General features: G+C 40.3%; 1 protein-coding gene across 2 annotated transcripts in view; it reads right to left on the bottom strand.

Moving 5' to 3' along the window:
* The window catches only part of HECW2 (HECT, C2 and WW domain containing E3 ubiquitin protein ligase 2), a 250,867-nt gene that overhangs the window by 37,857 nt on the left and 193,332 nt on the right, over positions 1 to 19,678 (bottom strand). For both annotated transcript variants that reach the window (XM_032637764.1, XM_032637765.1), the window contains exons 18-20: positions 18,861 to 18,970; positions 9,512 to 9,632; positions 7,681 to 7,794 (exon numbers count right to left, since the gene is read on the bottom strand). In XM_032637764.1, coding sequence (XP_032493655.1) covers positions 7,681 to 7,794; positions 9,512 to 9,632; positions 18,861 to 18,970 — 345 coding nt within the window. The remainder of the gene's footprint in view (positions 1 to 7,680; positions 7,795 to 9,511; positions 9,633 to 18,860; positions 18,971 to 19,678) is intronic.

Below are 19,678 nucleotides of genomic sequence, written 5' to 3'. Positions count from 1 at the left end.
TGTCTGCCTCCCACCAGACACACATCTAAACTGTAACCATACTGAGGGCAGGGACTATGTCTTTCTCATTTTCGGATCCTGAGTACTTAGCCTGATACATAGGAGGGGATCAGTTTATATTGTTGAATCACTGAGCAGAGCTGTCTGATGCTCTCTAAAGGAAATCAACATAATTTACATTGTTATTTCACATCTAGCGCAGTGAACAGTTTTGCACAAGTCTGCCTTATATTCAATGCATTAATAGGTCATGCCAGTCCTTAAGAGACAACCCGATTAGCAAACACTGTCAGAAATCGCTCAAGTGAATTACGCTTAGAAAGCTTGCTCCTTGTCTTTTCCAAGTCTAATATCTTCTAATATGGTAGAGTTTGTTAAAACAACAAAGATGGACCTCACTGATTGGTTCCTTTTTCATGATGATAACTAAATCTGGCTAAAGATACAATGAATGTCCCCTGAGGAGTTAAGTTGAAAAGTAAAACTCCTTTTTTTCCCAAGAGAGAACAAAGCTAGCAGCTCCTCTAGGAGGGAAATGTATCTTCCTCAACTGCTCAGGCTTTTATCTGCTGTTTTTTTAACTCTAGCAGCACTGATAGAGTCACTCTATAGCCAAGACAGTTTTTAAAGTTTGATTTGATTACAATCTGAAATTTAGAACCGCGTATCTGAGGGCAGGTTGTTGACTGCACATTACCTATGTCTACCTAATTCAATAAGACGTGTCCCAGCAGGATACCTTATGCATGTGCTTCCTGTCTTAGCAACCTCTTCCATATAAATAGTTAATATGACTCATATCACAGGGCTCATTTGTTACATTCCCGTTCTGCCAGTTAGGTTGGTTCCACAGCTAAAGACTTGGCATGGAAATAATGAAACTCCGGACAACGGGTGTGTAGCCACACAACAGCTGCATCTGAGGCCATTTCGGAATAAGCACAGATGTCCTTAGGGTGGCAATGTCGTTTTGAGCCCTATGAAGTGCTGATAAGGCATTTTAAACACCATCCCGTTGCTGGGCTGACACCACCCGAGTTGTTAGTAGCAGCCAGTATTTGTTAAAATAAATAGTTCTATTCTCCTGTTCTTTATTTTCAACTAAAATTTACCAAGTATTCCAAAGGAAGTAGACTATAAAATGAAAGAGGATGGTGCCATTGGGAAGTCTCACTATCATTTCCTACAAGTTTTCTGGAAGACTCTGCTTTCTTACAAGTTGGTTCAGGCACAAATGGCCTACACACCTGATTCAGCCTCAGATACTTATAGCAGCAAGGCTTTGGTTCTTGAGCCACTTAAGAAGGCCTGATGGGTGAGTAAGGAATTTTGTGAGCAATTAGTATGACAAAGTTTTACCTGGTGATACCAAGCCAAAGCCTAGATACAGAAGCACCCTTCTCCAGCATGGTATGGATCAGTTAGGTTATCCTGCAAGTGTCTCTTTTTAGAAGAAAACAAGCAGCACCATAAAGTTTCACTTGAAGCTTTACAAATTTCTGAGGAATAAATGATCAAGCCCAGGACCCCAAACAACTTCTAGATCAGTCAGATGTTAAGAGCTGCTGGTTATTTTATAAGCAGGGACCCAAGAAAACCTTTCAGATCTCATCCTCCCTAGTTGCTTCTGTCTAAGCAACTAGGGAGGATGAGATGCTTCTGCCTAGATGCTTCTGTCATCTGTCTAAGTAGAAATATCACAGGAAGAGTGCACCTGTTCTTAAACCCCCAAACTAAAACTGTTTGCACGCATCCCCTCCCTAGTCCAAGTGTGGCTTTGCAAGGCAGATGACTAATGTCACATCAGTGGCACCTTACATATAATGAACTCATTCTTTCCTAAAGAAAGGTGCCTTTTATAGAGCTGGCCATGGAGGAAAAAAAAGAGGCGAGGCAATCACAGTGTAAACATCCTCTCTTTATCCAGGCCATTATTTCCTTACTTGTTTTGGGTACTAAGAAGTGAAAGTACACCTGAAACTAACACAATATTGTAAATCAACTGTACTTCAATAAAAAAAAAAAAAAAGAAGTGAATGGCCCCAAATGTCCCATCAGAACACAATAGTCTGCCTAGCTAAGTTTTGACACCACACATTTAGAAGAAAATAATACACTAGAGAATATGCGGTATTCTACTGGCTCCCTTCCTAAAGAAGCAACCTCTAGGCGGACAGAAGCACAACAGAAAGAGGCAACTAGAGTATGTAATTTCCCACCACATTCAGTCAAGATGACTCAGTTTCCAAGCTCTTCCACCACTGCTGTCTTCTCCTCTTCCCCACTTTGGAAGAGCAGGTAACCAAATTAAGTTGGGTAGAAATTTTAATGACTAGAACAAAACCTTCAGCGCTGACCAAATTAAATCACAGTGTTTTGCTTAGAGACCGTCTGCTTTTCAGAAAAAAGCCAAGCATAACATGAAGCATTACTTTAGTGAGATATAATAATTAGCTGTCAACTAGTATATTTACATTAATAGATTCTAGATTCATTTTTGTATTTTTAATTGAATACAGGCATCTCTACTATTCTGGGGTTAATTCTACCTCACATGGAATTTGTAGTCGTCCTGTAAATTTATGACTATAACATTTCCCATCATTTCTCTTGACTCACCTCTTCCATTTCAGGAACAACCTACATATCATGTGTCAAGACCTACGCAAAGAAACATCTTAAAGCAGAGCTGAAGTCTCTGAGTGAATCTGCTAATTCACACCTTTTTGGAGGGCAGGCAGACGCATTATTCTTAAAAATAAATCCTTTTCTCTTTATGCTCTCACTAATCTATTATAAATAAAGACCCTGATTATGACAGGTAGAAAATACAATCAGTGAGATGGTATCAATAAGAATTGCAAAGTGTTATTCCCTCACAGATAACAAAGTTGACTTTAGCAACACAAAATAATACTCTATACATACCAATCAATACCTCTACTAATTCCTTCCACAGAATTAACTGTATCTATATACTTATTACTCTCCTGACCTCAAGTGCAAAAGGAAGTATACACATACCAAAAATTACCCTGGTGGCAATCACTCATCAGACAGCAAAGAAATAAGAAAAGTTGTTCAGGGAAACATTCTCTAAATCTCCCCAAATCCTGACTCTATGCTTTCTTTAATAAATGTTCTATTTTAGATTAGTTTTTGATTTATAGAAAAGTTACAAAGACAGTAGGGAGAATTCTTATATACCTCACACTCAAGTTTCCCTCTTATCAACATCTTACATAAGTACAGTACATTTGTTACAAAATGAACTGATATTGATACATTATTAACTAAAACCTATACTTTAGTCAGATTTCTTTCTTTATTGCTTAATGTCCCTTTACTGATCCAGGATCCCATTCAGGATACCACATTACATTTAATTGCCATGTTTCCTTAGGTTCATCTTGGCTGTGACAGTTTCTTAGATGCTTTTGCGTTTTGATGACCTTGACAGTTTTAAGGGGCACTGATAAGGTAATCTTGTAGAATGTTCCTCAATTTGGATTTATCTGATGTTTTCTCCTGATTAGACTGGTGTCACATGTTTTTGGGAGGAAGACAGTAAAGTGTCATTCTCATCACATCATACCAAGGGTACATACTATCAACAGGATATATCACTGTTGATTTTAGATTTTAGCCTTGATCACCTGGCTGTGTGTTTGTCAGGCTTCTCCACTGTAGACTTAACTTCTTTTTCCCCCTTTCATACTGTATTATTTGGAAGAAAGTCACTATGTGCAACTCACAATTAAGGAGCAGGGAATTATGCAGAATTATTTGGAAATCTGCACAAATTTGTCTATTGTTATTTATTTATTTATTCAATTGTGTATTTATATCAGTATATAGATATTTATTTTATTTATATCAGTATATAGATATTTATTTTATATTTTGGGGTTCTAATCCAATACTACTTTACTTTTTTTGCTCAAATTATTCCACCTTTGACCACTGGCAGCTCTTTCAGTTGGTTCTTGTGTCCCTTTGACATCACTGTGAGCTGTCTGAGCTCCTCTATACTTTCTGGCACAAGATGCTTCAGGTGCCGTCTTGTATATTTCCTGCCCCAGTCCTAGAATCACCCATTTCTCCAAGGAGCCCTAGTCTCTTTTATTGAAGAATGATATTGCAAGCCAACATCTGGGCACTAGGCATATACGTTTTTTAATACCTATTACTAGAGCTAGACATGAAGAACTTACAAAATGACACATTTTGAAGGCATTAAAATTAATGAAGGAAAAGTGACCAGAAAACTTTCAGCTTCATTTCACAATTCCATAGAAAAACCTAGGTAGCTTTTCTCTTTGGGTATTTATTATAATTCAGAAAGAAATGTTATGATCTTTAATTTTAATGTAGTAAGATGACAAAGGCTAAAATAACTTCTTAATTTTATGTTGTTTTGAGGTTTCAATTTTTTAGCAAGCATACTGCATTAATCTTTCAAAATACTATTATGTATTCCCAATGCCTTAATAGCAAAATAAAGTCTATATCTAACAATCTATACGTATGATACTGACATGATAAAGCCATGAGACCAGAAGTTATCTGGCCCCATTCCAGTTTCAAAAAACCATATGCAGAGGGGCCTGATTAAGAGATTGTCCCTGAGGGCTGAGGTCACACCTCAAAATATCCTCCCTCTTATTTTCCTTCTAGGGTTACAGGAAGAAGACAAGAAATGGAGGCAGGAAACATTTGGACATTAGTGGCAATTAAATAAGGTTTCAGGCCCCACTCTGCCTGGGTCTCCTCCTAGGAATGGATGTCAGTCCAGACCATGGGGAGACAGCTTTAGGATGACCAAGCATGACAGCATCTGTTCTATTCAAACCTAAGTACCAGGTTTTCCAAAGACGCTTGCCTACATCTCTGAGATCTCAACAAACTGTGGTCCAACAAAGAAGAAAGGCAGCTGGAGTTCTGGGGGAGGAAAAGTATTCTCATCCAAACCAGACTAGTTATGTAAGGAAATACCTGGAATCCCATGCATACCTGTGATTAGGCTAAAAACATTTGCCTTCGTTTTCAATTGCCCACCTGCATCTTTAAGACAACTAACAAAAGCTAGAACCATTAAGGCTTGTCAGCAACAAAAGGCTCAAGTCTCAGGCAAGCTTCTCAAACTTTGTCACATTATATTGTTTTCTCATGTAGTATTTTACTTTAATCTAGTCACAGCTGGGAGACTATACAACACTATATGTGACAAGAGAAGTTATCAGTCACTAGCCGGAAGAGTGAAAAGATCCATGGGTAGGAAAAAATTCAGATAGATCAGAGTTCAGGAGTTTTGCCTAAATCCCAGTGCTGGTCTAAGAATCCTGGATGGAAGACAAGAGACCTAATTTTAAATCTCAATTTTACTATTATCTAGTTCTACTAGCACATGTGAATTATTTCATACTTAAAAAAAATTTATTTTTGTGGTACGCGGGCCTCTCACTGTTGTGGCCTCTCCCGTTGTGGAGCACAGGCTCTGGAAGCGCAGGCTCAGCGGCCATGGCTCACGGGCCCAGCCGCTCCACGGCATGTGGGATCTTCCCGGACCAGGGCACGAACCCACGTCCCCTGCATCAGCAGGTGGACTCTCAACCACTGCGCCACCAGGGAAGCCCTATTTTATACTTTGACAGCTCCATTTCATCAACCATAAACCAAATGGCTGAATTTGTTGAATATTATTGCTACGATTCCATAATCTAATATACTTTATTCCTGGCCAAGGCTGAGAGAGGTAGCCTTAAAATGATCCAAATCAACAGCAGTTAAGGAGTTAAAGAGAAGACAACCCGAGTTCAGACAATCACGTGGTATTTTTAAAATTCACTCTAGTGATGTCTACAAAGAAGGTGCTGAGACTCCAAACCTAAACCTGAAATGAGGAAAGAGTAAGGGGTCTAGGAGAGATGAGAGCTTTCATCTCCTGAAGAGTCATAAAACCACCGTTATGCCTATTTGAATGCAATAAACACCGTGTAGGAGTCTTTACTCATTCATTTCCTAACCCTTATCTCTATGAGCACACTCATGGAAGAGTCATACAAGGCTGGACTCTGTTTATGGCAGGCAGTTATTTTGGTAGGTGTGCCAAAGAAAAAGTGGGGACAGAGAAATAAGAACCAAGGCCCAAGAGATACTGCTGGGGAGATTTCCAGGTAGAACAGGATTCTTCTTTTTTCCTCTTTTTCTATCTTTTTAAAATTGAAGTACAGTTGACATACAATATCATTTTAGTTGCAGGTATACAACGTAGTGATTCCATAATTTGATACATTGTTAGATGGCCACCACTGTGAGTCTAGTTACCATCTTGTCAGCATACAAAGTTATTACAATGCTATTGACTATATTCCCTTTGCTGTACATTACATCCTGTGACTTCTTTATTTTACAAATGGAAGTTTGCGCCTCTTAATCCCCTTCTCCTATTTCGCCCATCCTGCATCCTCCCCACGCCCCCTACTCTCTAGCAAACACTAGTTTCTAATTCGTGATTCTGAAACTGAGCTTATTTAACAGGTGAAGTACGATTTACTTAGCATTCCTGTGCACATAACAAGATCATAGATGTTAAAATGCACCTCCTTGCTTTTTTTAAATCTCAAAGCCCATGTTTTGAACCCTCTTACACTGTTGGTGGGAATGTATATGGGTACAGCCACTATGGAAAACAGTATGAAGCTTCCTCAAAAACTAAAAATAGAGTTGCCATATGATCCAGCAATCCCACTCCTGGGCATATACCCAAACAAAACTCTAATTCAAAAAAAGATACATGCACCCCTACGTTCATAGCAGCACTATTCACAATAGCCAAGGACATGGAAACAACCTAAATGTCCTTCGACACATGAATGGATAGAGAAGATGTGGTACATATATATAATGGAATACTACTCAGCCATAAAAATGAAATGATGCCGTTTGTAGCAACATGGATTGACCCAGAGATTATCATACTAAGTGAAGTAAGTCAGAAAGAGAAAGACAAATACTATATGATATCACTTATATGTGGAATCTAAAGGATGACAGAAATGAACGTATCTACAAAACAGAAACAGACTCACGGACATAGAGAACAGACTTGTGGTTGCCAGGGTGGCGGGGGGGTGGGGGGGAGGAAGGGATAGAGTGGGAGGAGCTTGGGGTTAGCAGATGCAAACTATTATATAGAAGATGAATAAACAACAAGATCCTATTGTATAGCACAGGGAACTATATTCAATATCCTGTGATAAACCATAATGGAAAATAATTTTAAAAAGAATGTACATATATGTATAACTGAATCACTGTGCTGTACAGCAGAAATTAACACAACATTGTAAATCAACTATACTTCAATAAAACAAACAAACAAACAAACATGTTTTCCCTTTGAGAGAAAGAGTTACGGGGAGAAGAAACGAAACTAAGTTTCTGCTCTCAAAAATGATCTATAGTTATGAGCTTTTACCAAAGAATTTCTATGTCAAATGATTTAAAAATCAAAGGAAGCTTAAAAAAAAACACAAAACTGAAAGGTTTAAGTGTATGAGAACAGCATTTTCCGTCAGAAGGATTTCCTGTTTCAGGCAACCGCAGGGGACAGTGTGGGGAAACATCCTCCGGCAGCCACAGCCTGTGCTTCACAGGCCACTTCTCTGTGCTACTCACCCTTCCTCCCCAACAAATGTGACATACAGCTTATTTCTCTGCAGGTCTTTTCTGGAGTAGCCCATAATCTGATTAAAAGCATCTTCGAGCAAGTGATCTCTTCTGATAATTAACCTGTCCAGAAAAAGACAATTTGAAAAATACAGATTATTTCCTAATCCTTATCTTTCCAGAACTGGGCACTTGCCATCTAATTTCCACTTACCACAATTAATTAGGGGAAAAGTGGAGTGACTTACTATCATAGCTATCTGCAATAAAGCACACATCTGTCTGTAACTCTTAATAGCATTAACAAGTTACAACAGAGAATCATTGGTAAATAGAGCACCCCACCTAAGACCTGTAAAACCAATGCAAGAGTCCTTTCTGAATGGTCACATCAATTTATCTCAGAAGGAAAATAATTAAAAAACAACACACACACACAAAACATTTGTTTAGGAAAGGAAGAGCAACCCTAGGAGGTAATGTTTTAAGCCTGAATGCACTTAGGAATTCAATTCTTAAGTACCTAGAAAGATAACAGTGAGAACAGGAAGGACAAAAAAATTCTCAGTGTCCTCCAAAGCAGTGGAGTTTACTGTTGTGCTTAGTATTTTTTTTTTTTTTTTTTTTTTTTTTTTGCGGTACGCGGGCCTCTCACTGTTGTGGCCTCTCCTGCTGCGGAGCACAGGCTCCGGACGCGCAGGCTCAGCGGCCATGGCTCACGGGCCCAGCCGCTCCGTGGCATGTGGGATCTTCCCAGACTGGGGCACGAACCCGTGTCCCCTGCATCGGCAGGCGGACTCTCAACCACTGCGCCACCAGGGAAGCCCTGTTGTCCTTAGTTTAACTTTAAAATTAAGTGAATCTTGAGATTCCCTAAGTGAGAGATACAAATGAATGATACTGGAGGTTATTAATCTACTTGTGACAATGACAATTTAAGTCACCCTTAAACAGGTGTCAATTTTCCCTTAATGCAAATAGTAATGGAAAGGGAGATGATAGGGAGGCTGAAGGTATGAAAGCTTGATCAGCAAGACCTTAGTAAGTGAAGCTCAGAGAGGTATGGTGTTTGGGGCGGGTTGATGTTTTCGAGGGTGATGAAAGGGGAACCTGTGAGTTCAGATGAGCAAGCCCTGCAAGGGGGGCGGTGAGCCGTGCGCCTGTTGGGCTGGGCAATTCTCTCACACACCCGGGTCCCGACGCTTCTGCAGTCAGACCCTCCCTCCTCTGTCCTCTCTCAAGTGGCATAGTGATCTCTAGTGGGGACACGGGACAGGGGTGGAGGTGGGGCTGAAGGGAGTATGGGTAAGTAGGAAGTTCAGATAATTCTAGGCCAAACAACAGGATGATGTTTCAATTTCCCCATTTAAAGGGAGGTGGATAAAGACAAGCAGAAACAACATTCATGACATATTCCGTTGGACAAGTTAAGCTTACTTCACAGAAGGAAACAGCTGAGCAGCAGTCCTACACTCAGGTCAGCCCAGGAGACAGTGACGTGCAATACAAGACACTGTGACAGCCTTATATCTAATGAATATGCGATATAAGTCAACCAAGAGGTACTTTTCAGGAGAACAAAATAAATCAGCTTTTAATTTTGCCTTATTTTTATGTGAAACATGGTCATCTCTTTCCTGTGTGTTTTAAAACCGTAAGTTTAATTGTGCTTCATTCAAGAACTATGTTTTAGATGATCCTGTAATTTACACATGCCCAAATAATTATGCCGACTAAAACGAAGGCTGGTCATCCCTAATCAATCCATTTCCTACATTCCAAATTGCATCCCATCTTTTCACCATCTACAAATCCTGGGGTTTGTATTATTTTGACTTACTTTAATTTCCCTGGGCCTTGTCCATATCCTTTAGTCTCTAACTTCCTGTAAAAGTTTCTTAGTTTGGCTTCAAAGTCTCGCTTGTAAGGGGCTGGAGCACGGGCATTGGCACGCTGAGTACCTACAACAAAGCACGAAGAGACGAGGGTGTGGATTTGTGCGATGTCCTTATGTTCATCACATCACCATGAAAAATATTAGCATGGGGCTGAGACCACAGTTAACAAGTAAAAGGAGGCAATACTTTTAGGTCCCTGCACTTTTCACCTCTCCAAGTCGAAGGCTGTCACAGAGCTTAACCAGGATCTTAAGATGTCTTCTTTGTGGCCTTCAAATCCTGTTTGAAGAGTTACAATTGTGCCCATGTGTTAGTCAAATATGTCCCTCTTTTCAGTCCAAATCAATATGAGTCAGTTACTCATGTCTAATGGTAACCGTTCAGGGTGGAATATCTTTGCTTGTGGCTGAGATGATATCACAGCAAATAGACAGGAAGTTATAGTGTGAAAGTATGTGGTATGCAAAGCAAGAACAGTGAGTTTCCATACTTGATGAAAAACCTACAACATTATATTTCATACCGCAGGGTAGAATAATCTTGATTTGAAAACAGAATTCAGCCATAATTGCAGAAGGCACATGTCTCCTGGTTATGCAGAGTAAAAATACTGTGATTTGTTGCATTCTTAATACATGCCAAGTACTGTAATTATCTACAGATTATCTAAAGATGTCATGTCATTACATGTCATTCCACGGCAAGCATCATTAATAAAATATAAAAGCAACATGGTTTGTTCCTCTTTCCATAGAAAAATCTGGTTTTGTGTCACACTGTGACCAACCAACAAGCGGGGATACAAAACTGATGATGAATATGGGAATCGGCACCATGACAAAAACACTGGATATTTCCAAGACACATTTCACAAAACAATAAAAGAAACCAGAAAACAAAAATTGTGATGTCTTGTGCATTACATACCATGTAAGATCCTTAAATATATCTTTATGCATGAATCAACTAAGTGATGATTATTTTTTGCTAATACTGTGTTAGGTTCAGCAACAGATGCTCAGAATGGATAAGGTCGGGTTGCTGGAGTGGATATCTTGGTTGGGAAGACAGAAATAGAACATATCAAACAATTAGAGAATGTTTAAGTCTTAAACTAGATGGTATACAAACTCTAAAGCAGAAGGAACAAAACGATAGCCCTGGGGCTATACCCAGCCCTATAGATTTTGTTTGCCACACAATGTTCTAAAGATTTAAAATTAACTGCCAACATTTAAAAATGAGGAGATTTCAAGTAGAAAAAAAAAAATCCTGATTTCTCGTGAAAGTCAGTTGGGAACTCTTGCAACAACTGGCTTGCATTTCCCTGGGGCTACAGAGGGCAGCTGCCCCATTAGGTGAAGCACGTGCTCTCCACTGTGCCACCGCCACTCAGCGAGGATGCATCTGAGATCAGTGTTATAGAAAAGTAACAGTAAATGAGGATAAGCAGAGATCAAAATGGAAAAGACTTCGGGGAGGAGATGTTATTGGAACCAGGCCTTATAAACATGGGAGAACTATAGTCTATACTGGGGCAGGGCAGCAAGAGCTGGAATAAGCATTGCCTGCATGTTCAGAAGACACGGAGGAGACCCCACTAACCTAGAGCAGAGGGGGAGTGCTAGGACGTAAGTAGGAAATTAAATTGGTCAGAAGTTTGGTATGAAATTATGAGAAGAATTTTTAAAGACCTAGCTGAGAAGTGTGAGCGTGCCACTTCTGCGCCACCAGGGAAGCCCAATATAAAGCTTTTTAAACAATAACAATAGCTGTCATTTGTTGTGTCTGCTATGCATTAAGGACCATTCACTTTACAGAGAGGATCTTGGGAAATCCTCACAAGTCTAAGAAGCAGGCATTAGTGTTATTACTGTCATCACCACTTTGTAACTAAGGAAACTGAAGTCGTATGACAGTGAATAGTAGATTTAGGATCTGAGCCAGGTCTGTCTGATGCTAAAGCAGCATGGGAAATGATGCTGGTGGACAGGAGCATATGAGGCTTTCTACATATTAAGCTGGAGAGGACGGCTGTTCAGGTGGATATACCTTGCGGACACTTGAAAATATAGTACTGGAGTTCCAGTGAGAGATCCGGGCCACACTTGTGGACTAAATGAATTAGTGTATGTGTGGTATGGCACTTCGCGCAGCGCCGGCTGCATAAGCAGCCCCATGTAAACGTCAGCTGTTATTGCTATTATCTGCATAGTTGTGAATACTAAACACATGGGGAAATGTACTGAGGTCGGGGAATGGAATTTAATAAAATGGGCTATTGATGAATAATATGTCCAGAGTTCTGTTGGCACAGTTATGAATCTTTTACCCAAAGAGCTAAGAGCTATGCCATAAAGGAAACAAATAAACTTGACCTTAAAAGGTCTGGGATGCAGAAGACTCCTAGGCAGTGGTTCTCAATCTTGACTGCACATTAGAATCACTCAGGGAGCTTTTAAAAATCCCAATGTTCAGGCCACAGCCAGGACATATGACATCAGAATCGGTGGGGGTGACACCCAGACATTAGTGTGTCATGCAGCTCTCCAGATGATTCCAACGTGCAGCCAAGTCTGAGAACCATTATCTCCCACAAGAAGGTCAAAGGTAACCAATGAAACACCTGGGCATCATCCAGGGACCAACACAGGGGAATACTTCCCATGTATTTGAAAGGTATCATTTGCAACATGAAGGACCATGATCTGCATGGACTCTGGGCTCCTCTCTTGGATGGCTGAGGGACAGAGCCATGCAGCACAAGTCCAGTTAGAGTGGCAGAATAAAGCTTTTGCTGCTGCAGTCTGAGTAACTGCAGACTACTAAACCCAGACAGCTCAGAAAGCAGCCATAATGAATCAGCTTTCAAGAGCGCGATCATTGATAGGGAAGAGGAAAAACAGGAACAAAAGACCGAAAATCTTTCAGGACTCAAAAGAAACCCGATTCTTGAAGAGTTGATTACTTTTGAAAAACAGCACATATACTATTGCTATATAATTTGAGATGCTTAAAAGGATGTGGCAAATGCCGTAACGCATTCCATCAATATCAATACAGACACTTAATAAAAAATAGCTCTGACTCCTTTTAAGCTCTAGGTAAAGGAATTCAATTATGGAGGCTCTGGAGACAGAAACTGTTAAATGCAAAAATTCTTTTCCCAATAGTTCTATGATGAAAAAATCATTTACACATTACATCATGATTTAAAAATTACAATAAATTATGCTGTTGGCCCTTGTCAAATTCTTAATGCAAGTCAGGTGCAACTGCCAAGAAAATCCAGGGCAGAAACAATATTACTTCCACTTTGGAAATAAAACATTATCTTGGAGACTGAGCTCACAGAACTAAGAACCGTAACTGTAAGTGAAGTTCTAGAATATAATTCTCTTATAGAGAGAGTAATGTCATAGTCTTTATGGTCTTAGGAAAGGAAGTCAGATACGAAAAGGTCAACATTACATATAGGAAGTGATCAAATGAAAGGCTGGTTTTATGGATAGTCAGTATTATGTTAATTATTTATGGGAAAAAATTTCAGTAACAGATATCAGACTTTTTAAAAATCATTGCTAGGCAGGCCTAAAGTACTTCCATATAGTGTTACACTATTTCCACATACTGTTAAAAAACTGCACAATCACATACAAACTAAAGAATTCTACCAGGCAAAGGATGATACTAGAGGTGATACTAAAGGTGATACTAGAAAAACCTTGGCATCAAACAGCTAAGAAGTCTGGGTCTTTTTTGACGCTGGGTGTGCCACCCAGAACCCAGAATGCTCTGATGACTTGCTCTTGGTCTGCAATGGAGGGGGATGAAGCTCAGCCTAATTCAGCATGGTTCCAGGCCTATGTACTGGGATGGCTCAGAAGAGAATTTCTTTTCTGTTCACTTTCTAAAACAGATAAACTCTATGACATTTTTTTTTTTTTGCAGTACGCGGGCCTCTCACTGTTGTGGCCTCTCCCATTGCGGAGCACAGGCTCCGGATGCGCAGGCTCAGCGGCCATGGCTCACGGGCGCAGCCGCTCCGCGGCATGTGGGATCTTCCCAGACCGGGGCATGAACCCGTGTCCCCTGCATCAGCAGGTGGACTCTCAACCACTGCGCCACCAGGGAAGCCCTCTATGACATTCTTAAAACAATAATTCCTTGTTAGTGAATAAGAACAAATTATCAAGCATTATAATAATTTCTCGAAAACTCTATCTTATGGAACATAGATCAACAATGGAAATTAAGAAAAAAACCAACCAACCAACCAAACAAACAAAACCTCAAAAAATAGCTGGCACAAAGCACAAGCAAGGAAGTCCTGGCATTTTTGCTTTATTCTCTAAGAGTAATAAAAGGCCCTCAGGTCATTGTTTTGACCTTGTTGATGCTTCCATTTACCTACCATTTATTTATTTGATAAACTGATTTTTCAAATGTTGGCAAATTAAAAGCAATTTATTAAAAGGGGAAAGCTGGAGGGCATGCCAGTGACAGGCATCTTCTGAGAGCGTTAGGGGTGGGAAGCAAGGGAGAGTAACAGCAACAAAAAACACAAAAATAAAAATACCTGTATATTGTGACAGAGATAGTATTTGGTTTTCCTCCAGTCTCTGGAATCATAACTCCCCCATCCCCACCTACCCAGAGAGCATCCTTCATTTGTACTGTTTGGTTCCTAGATCATCCCTGTGGGGCTTAGAAAAGAGAAGGGATAGAACACTTTTTCTAACAACAAGTATAAAGCTGCTTCAGAGACTGTGGAAAAGGGGAGGGATGGAAGAGGGAGAAGGGAGGGTGGGAGGAAGTCAAAGAAGGAGGAAGGGAGAAGAGGGAGAGAGAGACGCTGAGAGAGAGAGAGAAAGGGAGGGAGAGAGGGAGGGAGAGATGGAGGGGGAGAGAAAGTGAGGAGGAAAGGAAGGGGGAGGGGAGGGGTGGGGAAGGAAGAGAGAATATTTGTGAAAAGAGCCGATGAGATAAGCAGCAGCTGGGATACTAAGACTGGAGGAAGAGAGGGGAAAAGAAAGTCCTGTGTGTTGAGAGAAGTAACTGCCCTGAAGACAGCCTTCGGTAAAGACCCACACAGCTCTTCAGTGCTCTCTCGTCTGTTTTACTTCTCTTGAGTGTGATCTGGTGCTCTACTGGCTTCCAGAGTGTCCAGTTCTAGTCAAGTTATAACAGCTCTGTATGCTGATCCCCCCGAACCGTGAAATATCCTCAAGGCACTGTGTCTAGGGAAGCAGGGAGAAGTATAATGTATTTATGAAAGAGTCTCAGCAAATGGTGGGTTAAACAAATTCTCAGATGTCTAATGTCACAGCTTTGGTCACGTGGAAAATTCACATAAGTAAGCACGTCTCCAACAATATTAGGTAAATTAGGTGTTCTTGCATTTCAATTCCTAGAAATGTACAGCTACAAAAAGTCCTTAAATAAAATTCTGGATCCTATTATTTGGCATAATAAACCATATGGTAATTGGAAAGATCTTTTCCTTCTGGCATAGCTAAGGTTGGGACTGGCATTATAATGGTCCTAGAAAAACAAACCTTCACATTCCAAAATTTTGACAAATTTTAGGTGAGCACTCTAACAGCTGCAAAAAGCAGCGAGTCCAAGTTTCCAAAGCCCCTCTCTCTCCTGCACTTGAAAAGACATGTAAATGGGCTTGGAATGGGGAAAAGTATGGAAAGTTTAGCAGGTTCCTGGGTGTTCTGAAAGAAGATCATTAAAATTTATGATTGTCGTAATTTTTCCAATATTATTCTCATACCACTAAAAGGGATGAAATTCTAGTCACAAGAAGGAGCATCAGACAACTTGAAAAAATCTGTTAGAAATGTTTTCATAAGAACTTTAGGAGTACTGGTAGAAGAGGCTATTTTACTCAAAGAAACATCAGATTCCTCCACAGGGTAAATAAGGCTAGTCCTGTCCTTGTTTCATGTGGAATTAGTTATAGTTACTTCCATTGATATCAGGCAGTACATCCCGATTTCAAGATCAAATAAAGTCCACTGAAATAGAGTAGGCCAAAAATATGGAGATGATTCTTCCTGAAAATTAAAACCACCACAAACACTGCTAGCAATTTAAATATATTTGGGTTAGACATGTCTTTGGAAAACGTTTAACTCTCAATCTGCTTCCAGAATGCATTTATTACCACCATGGGTTACTTATGTACATTTGTGATGCTACATGAAAAGAAGAAACTTAGTCACCATTTAGAATGTTCACAGAGTCTCAAGTCCAGCCTGTCACCGAGAGCACATGCTTTTGCAGGGCTCAGAAGGGAAAGAATCCGGTGAGCTACTTTTTCTCTAGGAGGAGAGGCCACAGAAAAGGTCTGGAAAAGAGAGCTTTGACTGGGATGAGCAATACTCCACAGAGCTTCATTCCTTTAGCCATAAAGCATGAGGTGAAGGGACAGCCCATTTAAACCCCCTCGTAGGTTCTAGCTAAGATTAAGGCCAGTCAGAATGATTAAATATCTAGGCAGTCGGTTCTGCAAACATGATATAGATTTATATATATCAGTTATTAGTAGTTCAAATCTTGACAAATTAGACTTCTCAGATTTCCAGAAAGAGAGAAAAAGGGATAAACTAACATTTATTGGATGCTTGACATGTTTTAGGTACCAGGTGAGGCATTCTCCTCCAAATAGCCATGGGAGGTGATTACTATCATTCCCATTTTAAGGAGAAAGAAATTCAAATTCAGGAAAGGAAGTAAACTGCCCAAAGTCACACACAGTTGGTAAATGACCAAGGCCAGCTGTGAATTCCATTAATTTTTCCCCTACACCTTTACACTTACCCATAGAGCCATACACTTATTTTCTTTTCATCCTGTATCATCAAAATAAGTGTCCCTACTTTGTTTGAAAGTTGACCTGTGCTTTGCCTCCGGTGTCCTGCCTTCCCACGGGCCTGTGCTGTGCTGACTGTTGCTTCTTCACCCAACAAACCACTTTCCTTCCACCCACATTATCTGACCTCCGCACACACATGCTCAACTTCCCCATCCTAAAATCCCTTCCTTAATTCCTCTTCTCCTTCTAAGTACTGCCTTATTTTGCTTCACTTCCATATTTCATGAAGAGAGTATTTTTCATGCCTGTTTTCTACTTTACATCTTCTAGCATCCTGTAACTGGTAACATTCCAGTTCATGACCTATTAATTCATAGAAACTGCTTTGGCAAAGGCCACATATAACTTCATGATTTTCAAATCTAATGGCCTCTTCTCAGGCCTCATCCTTCTTGACTCCTTTGAACACCTGGCCCTGTTGGCCACTCCTTCCTTCTTGAAACATGGCTTCCCCGAAAAGACTTTCCTAATTCTCTTCCAAAATCCATTGGCTCTCTCACTTTCACTTGCACCCTCAGCCCCTCCCTTAAATATTGGAGCTGCTCATGTCACCATCCCCTATTTTCTCTTCTTTTCACTGACCTGTCCTCCCTACTTCCTCTGTCTACCCAATGGGCTTCAACTGCCGCCAGCACACCTGTATTCCTAGCTGCTAACCTCCCCTGAGCTCCAAGACTCTGTTTCCAGTTGTCTTTGGGTTTCCATCTCCAGTTGGATGGCCCAAAGATTCTTCAACAAAACATGTCTCAAACCAGCCTTTCACCTCTCCCCTCCAGTCTAACCCTTTTCCCTTTCTTGGTAGATGGTGTTACCATCTGTCTAGCAGTCTATGTGGTGAGAACCTTAGAATTTGCCTTGACTCTTCCCTACTTGGACTTAAAGTTCTAGAATCTCTACATCCAACATAGCCTTTGAATTAACTCCCTTTTCTCTATCACTGTTACTCCAGCCCTTATCATGTCACCTGGGTTAATGCAACAGCCTCCCAGACGGTTTCTCTAACTTTAGTCTCTCATCTTCTAATACATCCTCCACATGGCCACCAAACTGAACTTTATAAAACAGGACATTCCTGTTTGTAAATTTTCAGTGGCTCCACATGGAGTACAAAGTAACACTTCAGAGGCCAACCAACTCTAGCTTATCTTTCCAACCTGCGCTTTGAGAACTTGCCTTTACTTGTACCTATTAATTTGTCCTAAACTACTTTCATGCTTCTGTGGCTTAGCTCATGCTACTCCTTAGAATGTCCTCGTTCCTTTGGTCCACCTGGTAAAATCCTATTCATCATTCTTCAAGACTTCCCTTTATACCTTTCCCCAAACACCCCACCCCCATCTTGAATGAAGAATTGTTCCCACACATTTCTTCATTATAGGACTAAACACAGAGCTTTTGGAGTCACTTGTTGACTTACTGCCCCACCGTGAATTTTCAAAGGCAGAGACTGTATTATTCATCTTTGTAGAACCAGGGTCTAATTCAGGGCTTGGATCATAGCTGGATGCTCAATAAATCTCTATTAAATGAACAAATTAATAGACCTTTTTCTGTTTGCAGTATTCAGTTAGGCTGTAGCTTCACTATGATACCAATATATGAAACAGGTGTTATATATCAGAGAACACAGAGCAGCTTTCAGTGACACATACGGAGTTTGGATTTCTATTAAAATAGTTTTAAATTCTGATAACTGCTACAGTGTGAACTATATATGGCTTATAATAAGGATAAATAGAGCTGATGTTCTGTCAACATCATGACTACTTTCCTTAAAAAATAACTCATTTGCTAAGCTGCATTATCTACTACTTATTCATTCATCCATTCATTCCTCCATTCATACGATACCCCTTTCAAAAAGAATTTAAACTTAAGATTTTTAGTTAATTTCATCTATCAGCATGTTCTACCTGCCCATGTATCTCTGGTCTTCCTATCTAATGCAGTTAGTAACTACTGAAGGGAAAAAAATTATCCAAGACCATTAAACTCACTAATTCTAATTCTATAATATTTCTTGAAAATAGAGATTTCTCTTTATTATTCATTGACTCAATCTCCTAACTAGAACTTTTTAAATCCAAAAAGCTAACATAGCATTTTGTGCCCTACTATTTTCCAAGATATATTAGGCACTACATAACATAATGAAAAGTAAATTCTACATCTGAGTATTTCATACTGCTGACATTTATCCTATTTTGGAATGTCATTATTTTCCTGTCAAAATAAATCCCCATGGAAACGAGCCAGTTTTAAGAGACAGGAAGTACCACAGAATATGTACCTGTGCTAACAGTACAGATGTACCCAAAGTGTTCCCTTACTGTCCTTTATGAGGACAGAACATGTGACTTCAGGGCTCACTCCTCAGAGAAACTGCATGCAGCCGGTGGACTCACCTGGTGAGTTCTGGGGAGAGGACACAGGAGAGCCACGTGGGGACTGACAGTAGCTGGGATGGAGTAAGGCATGTGGAGGCACATATGACATTATCTCTTCTTCAAATAAACTGGGGAAAGACAAGAAATAAAATGCATACTTTAGCCAAAGAGGTGGGTAAATGCCTTGTTTCCGCAATGAGTAAGTCGATCTCTCGCTCTGACCAATTCCATCTGAGGTCCATTTCACGTCCTAAAGAAAGCACCTGTCCCCCTTCTCCTGCAGGTAATTAGTGGGACAAAAACAGTTGGCTCTTGCATATTTTGTGAAACCTGTGGTTATTTGCCTGTTTTCCTACCAACTTTGGACAGCATGATCTCTATTTTGTTACTTTTTTTTTTTTTTTTTGCGGTATGCGGGCCTCTCACTGTTGTGGCCTCTCCCATTGTGGAGCACAGGCTCCGGACGCGCAGGCCCAGCGGCCATGGCCCATGGGCCCAGCTGCTCTGCGGCATGTGGGATCTTCTCGGAACGGGGCACGAACCTGCGCCCCCTGCATTGGCAGGCAGATTCTCAACCACTGCGCCACCAGGGAAGCCCCTCTATTTTGTTACTTTAAATGAGTTTGAGTTTGCACGTTCATCTGAAAATAGCCTGGATTTTTACGTCTAGGAATATGAGTCAAACACAAGAGACAATGTTTATGGAAGACCCATAGTAAATACACAAAGTATGTTCATACCTTCATTCCAAGGCACATACAACATGGTCTCAGCCTTCAAAGAGCTCGGGATTTCTTTGCAGAATTAAAAGCAAAATAAAACAAAACACCTCTTAA

This window comes from Phocoena sinus, chromosome 7 (genome assembly GCF_008692025.1).
Source record: "Phocoena sinus isolate mPhoSin1 chromosome 7, mPhoSin1.pri, whole genome shotgun sequence".
Taxonomy (NCBI): Eukaryota; Metazoa; Chordata; class Mammalia; order Artiodactyla; family Phocoenidae; genus Phocoena; species Phocoena sinus.
The sequence above is the reverse complement of the archived record's forward strand: the minus strand, read 5'-3'. Positions and strand labels throughout refer to the sequence as shown.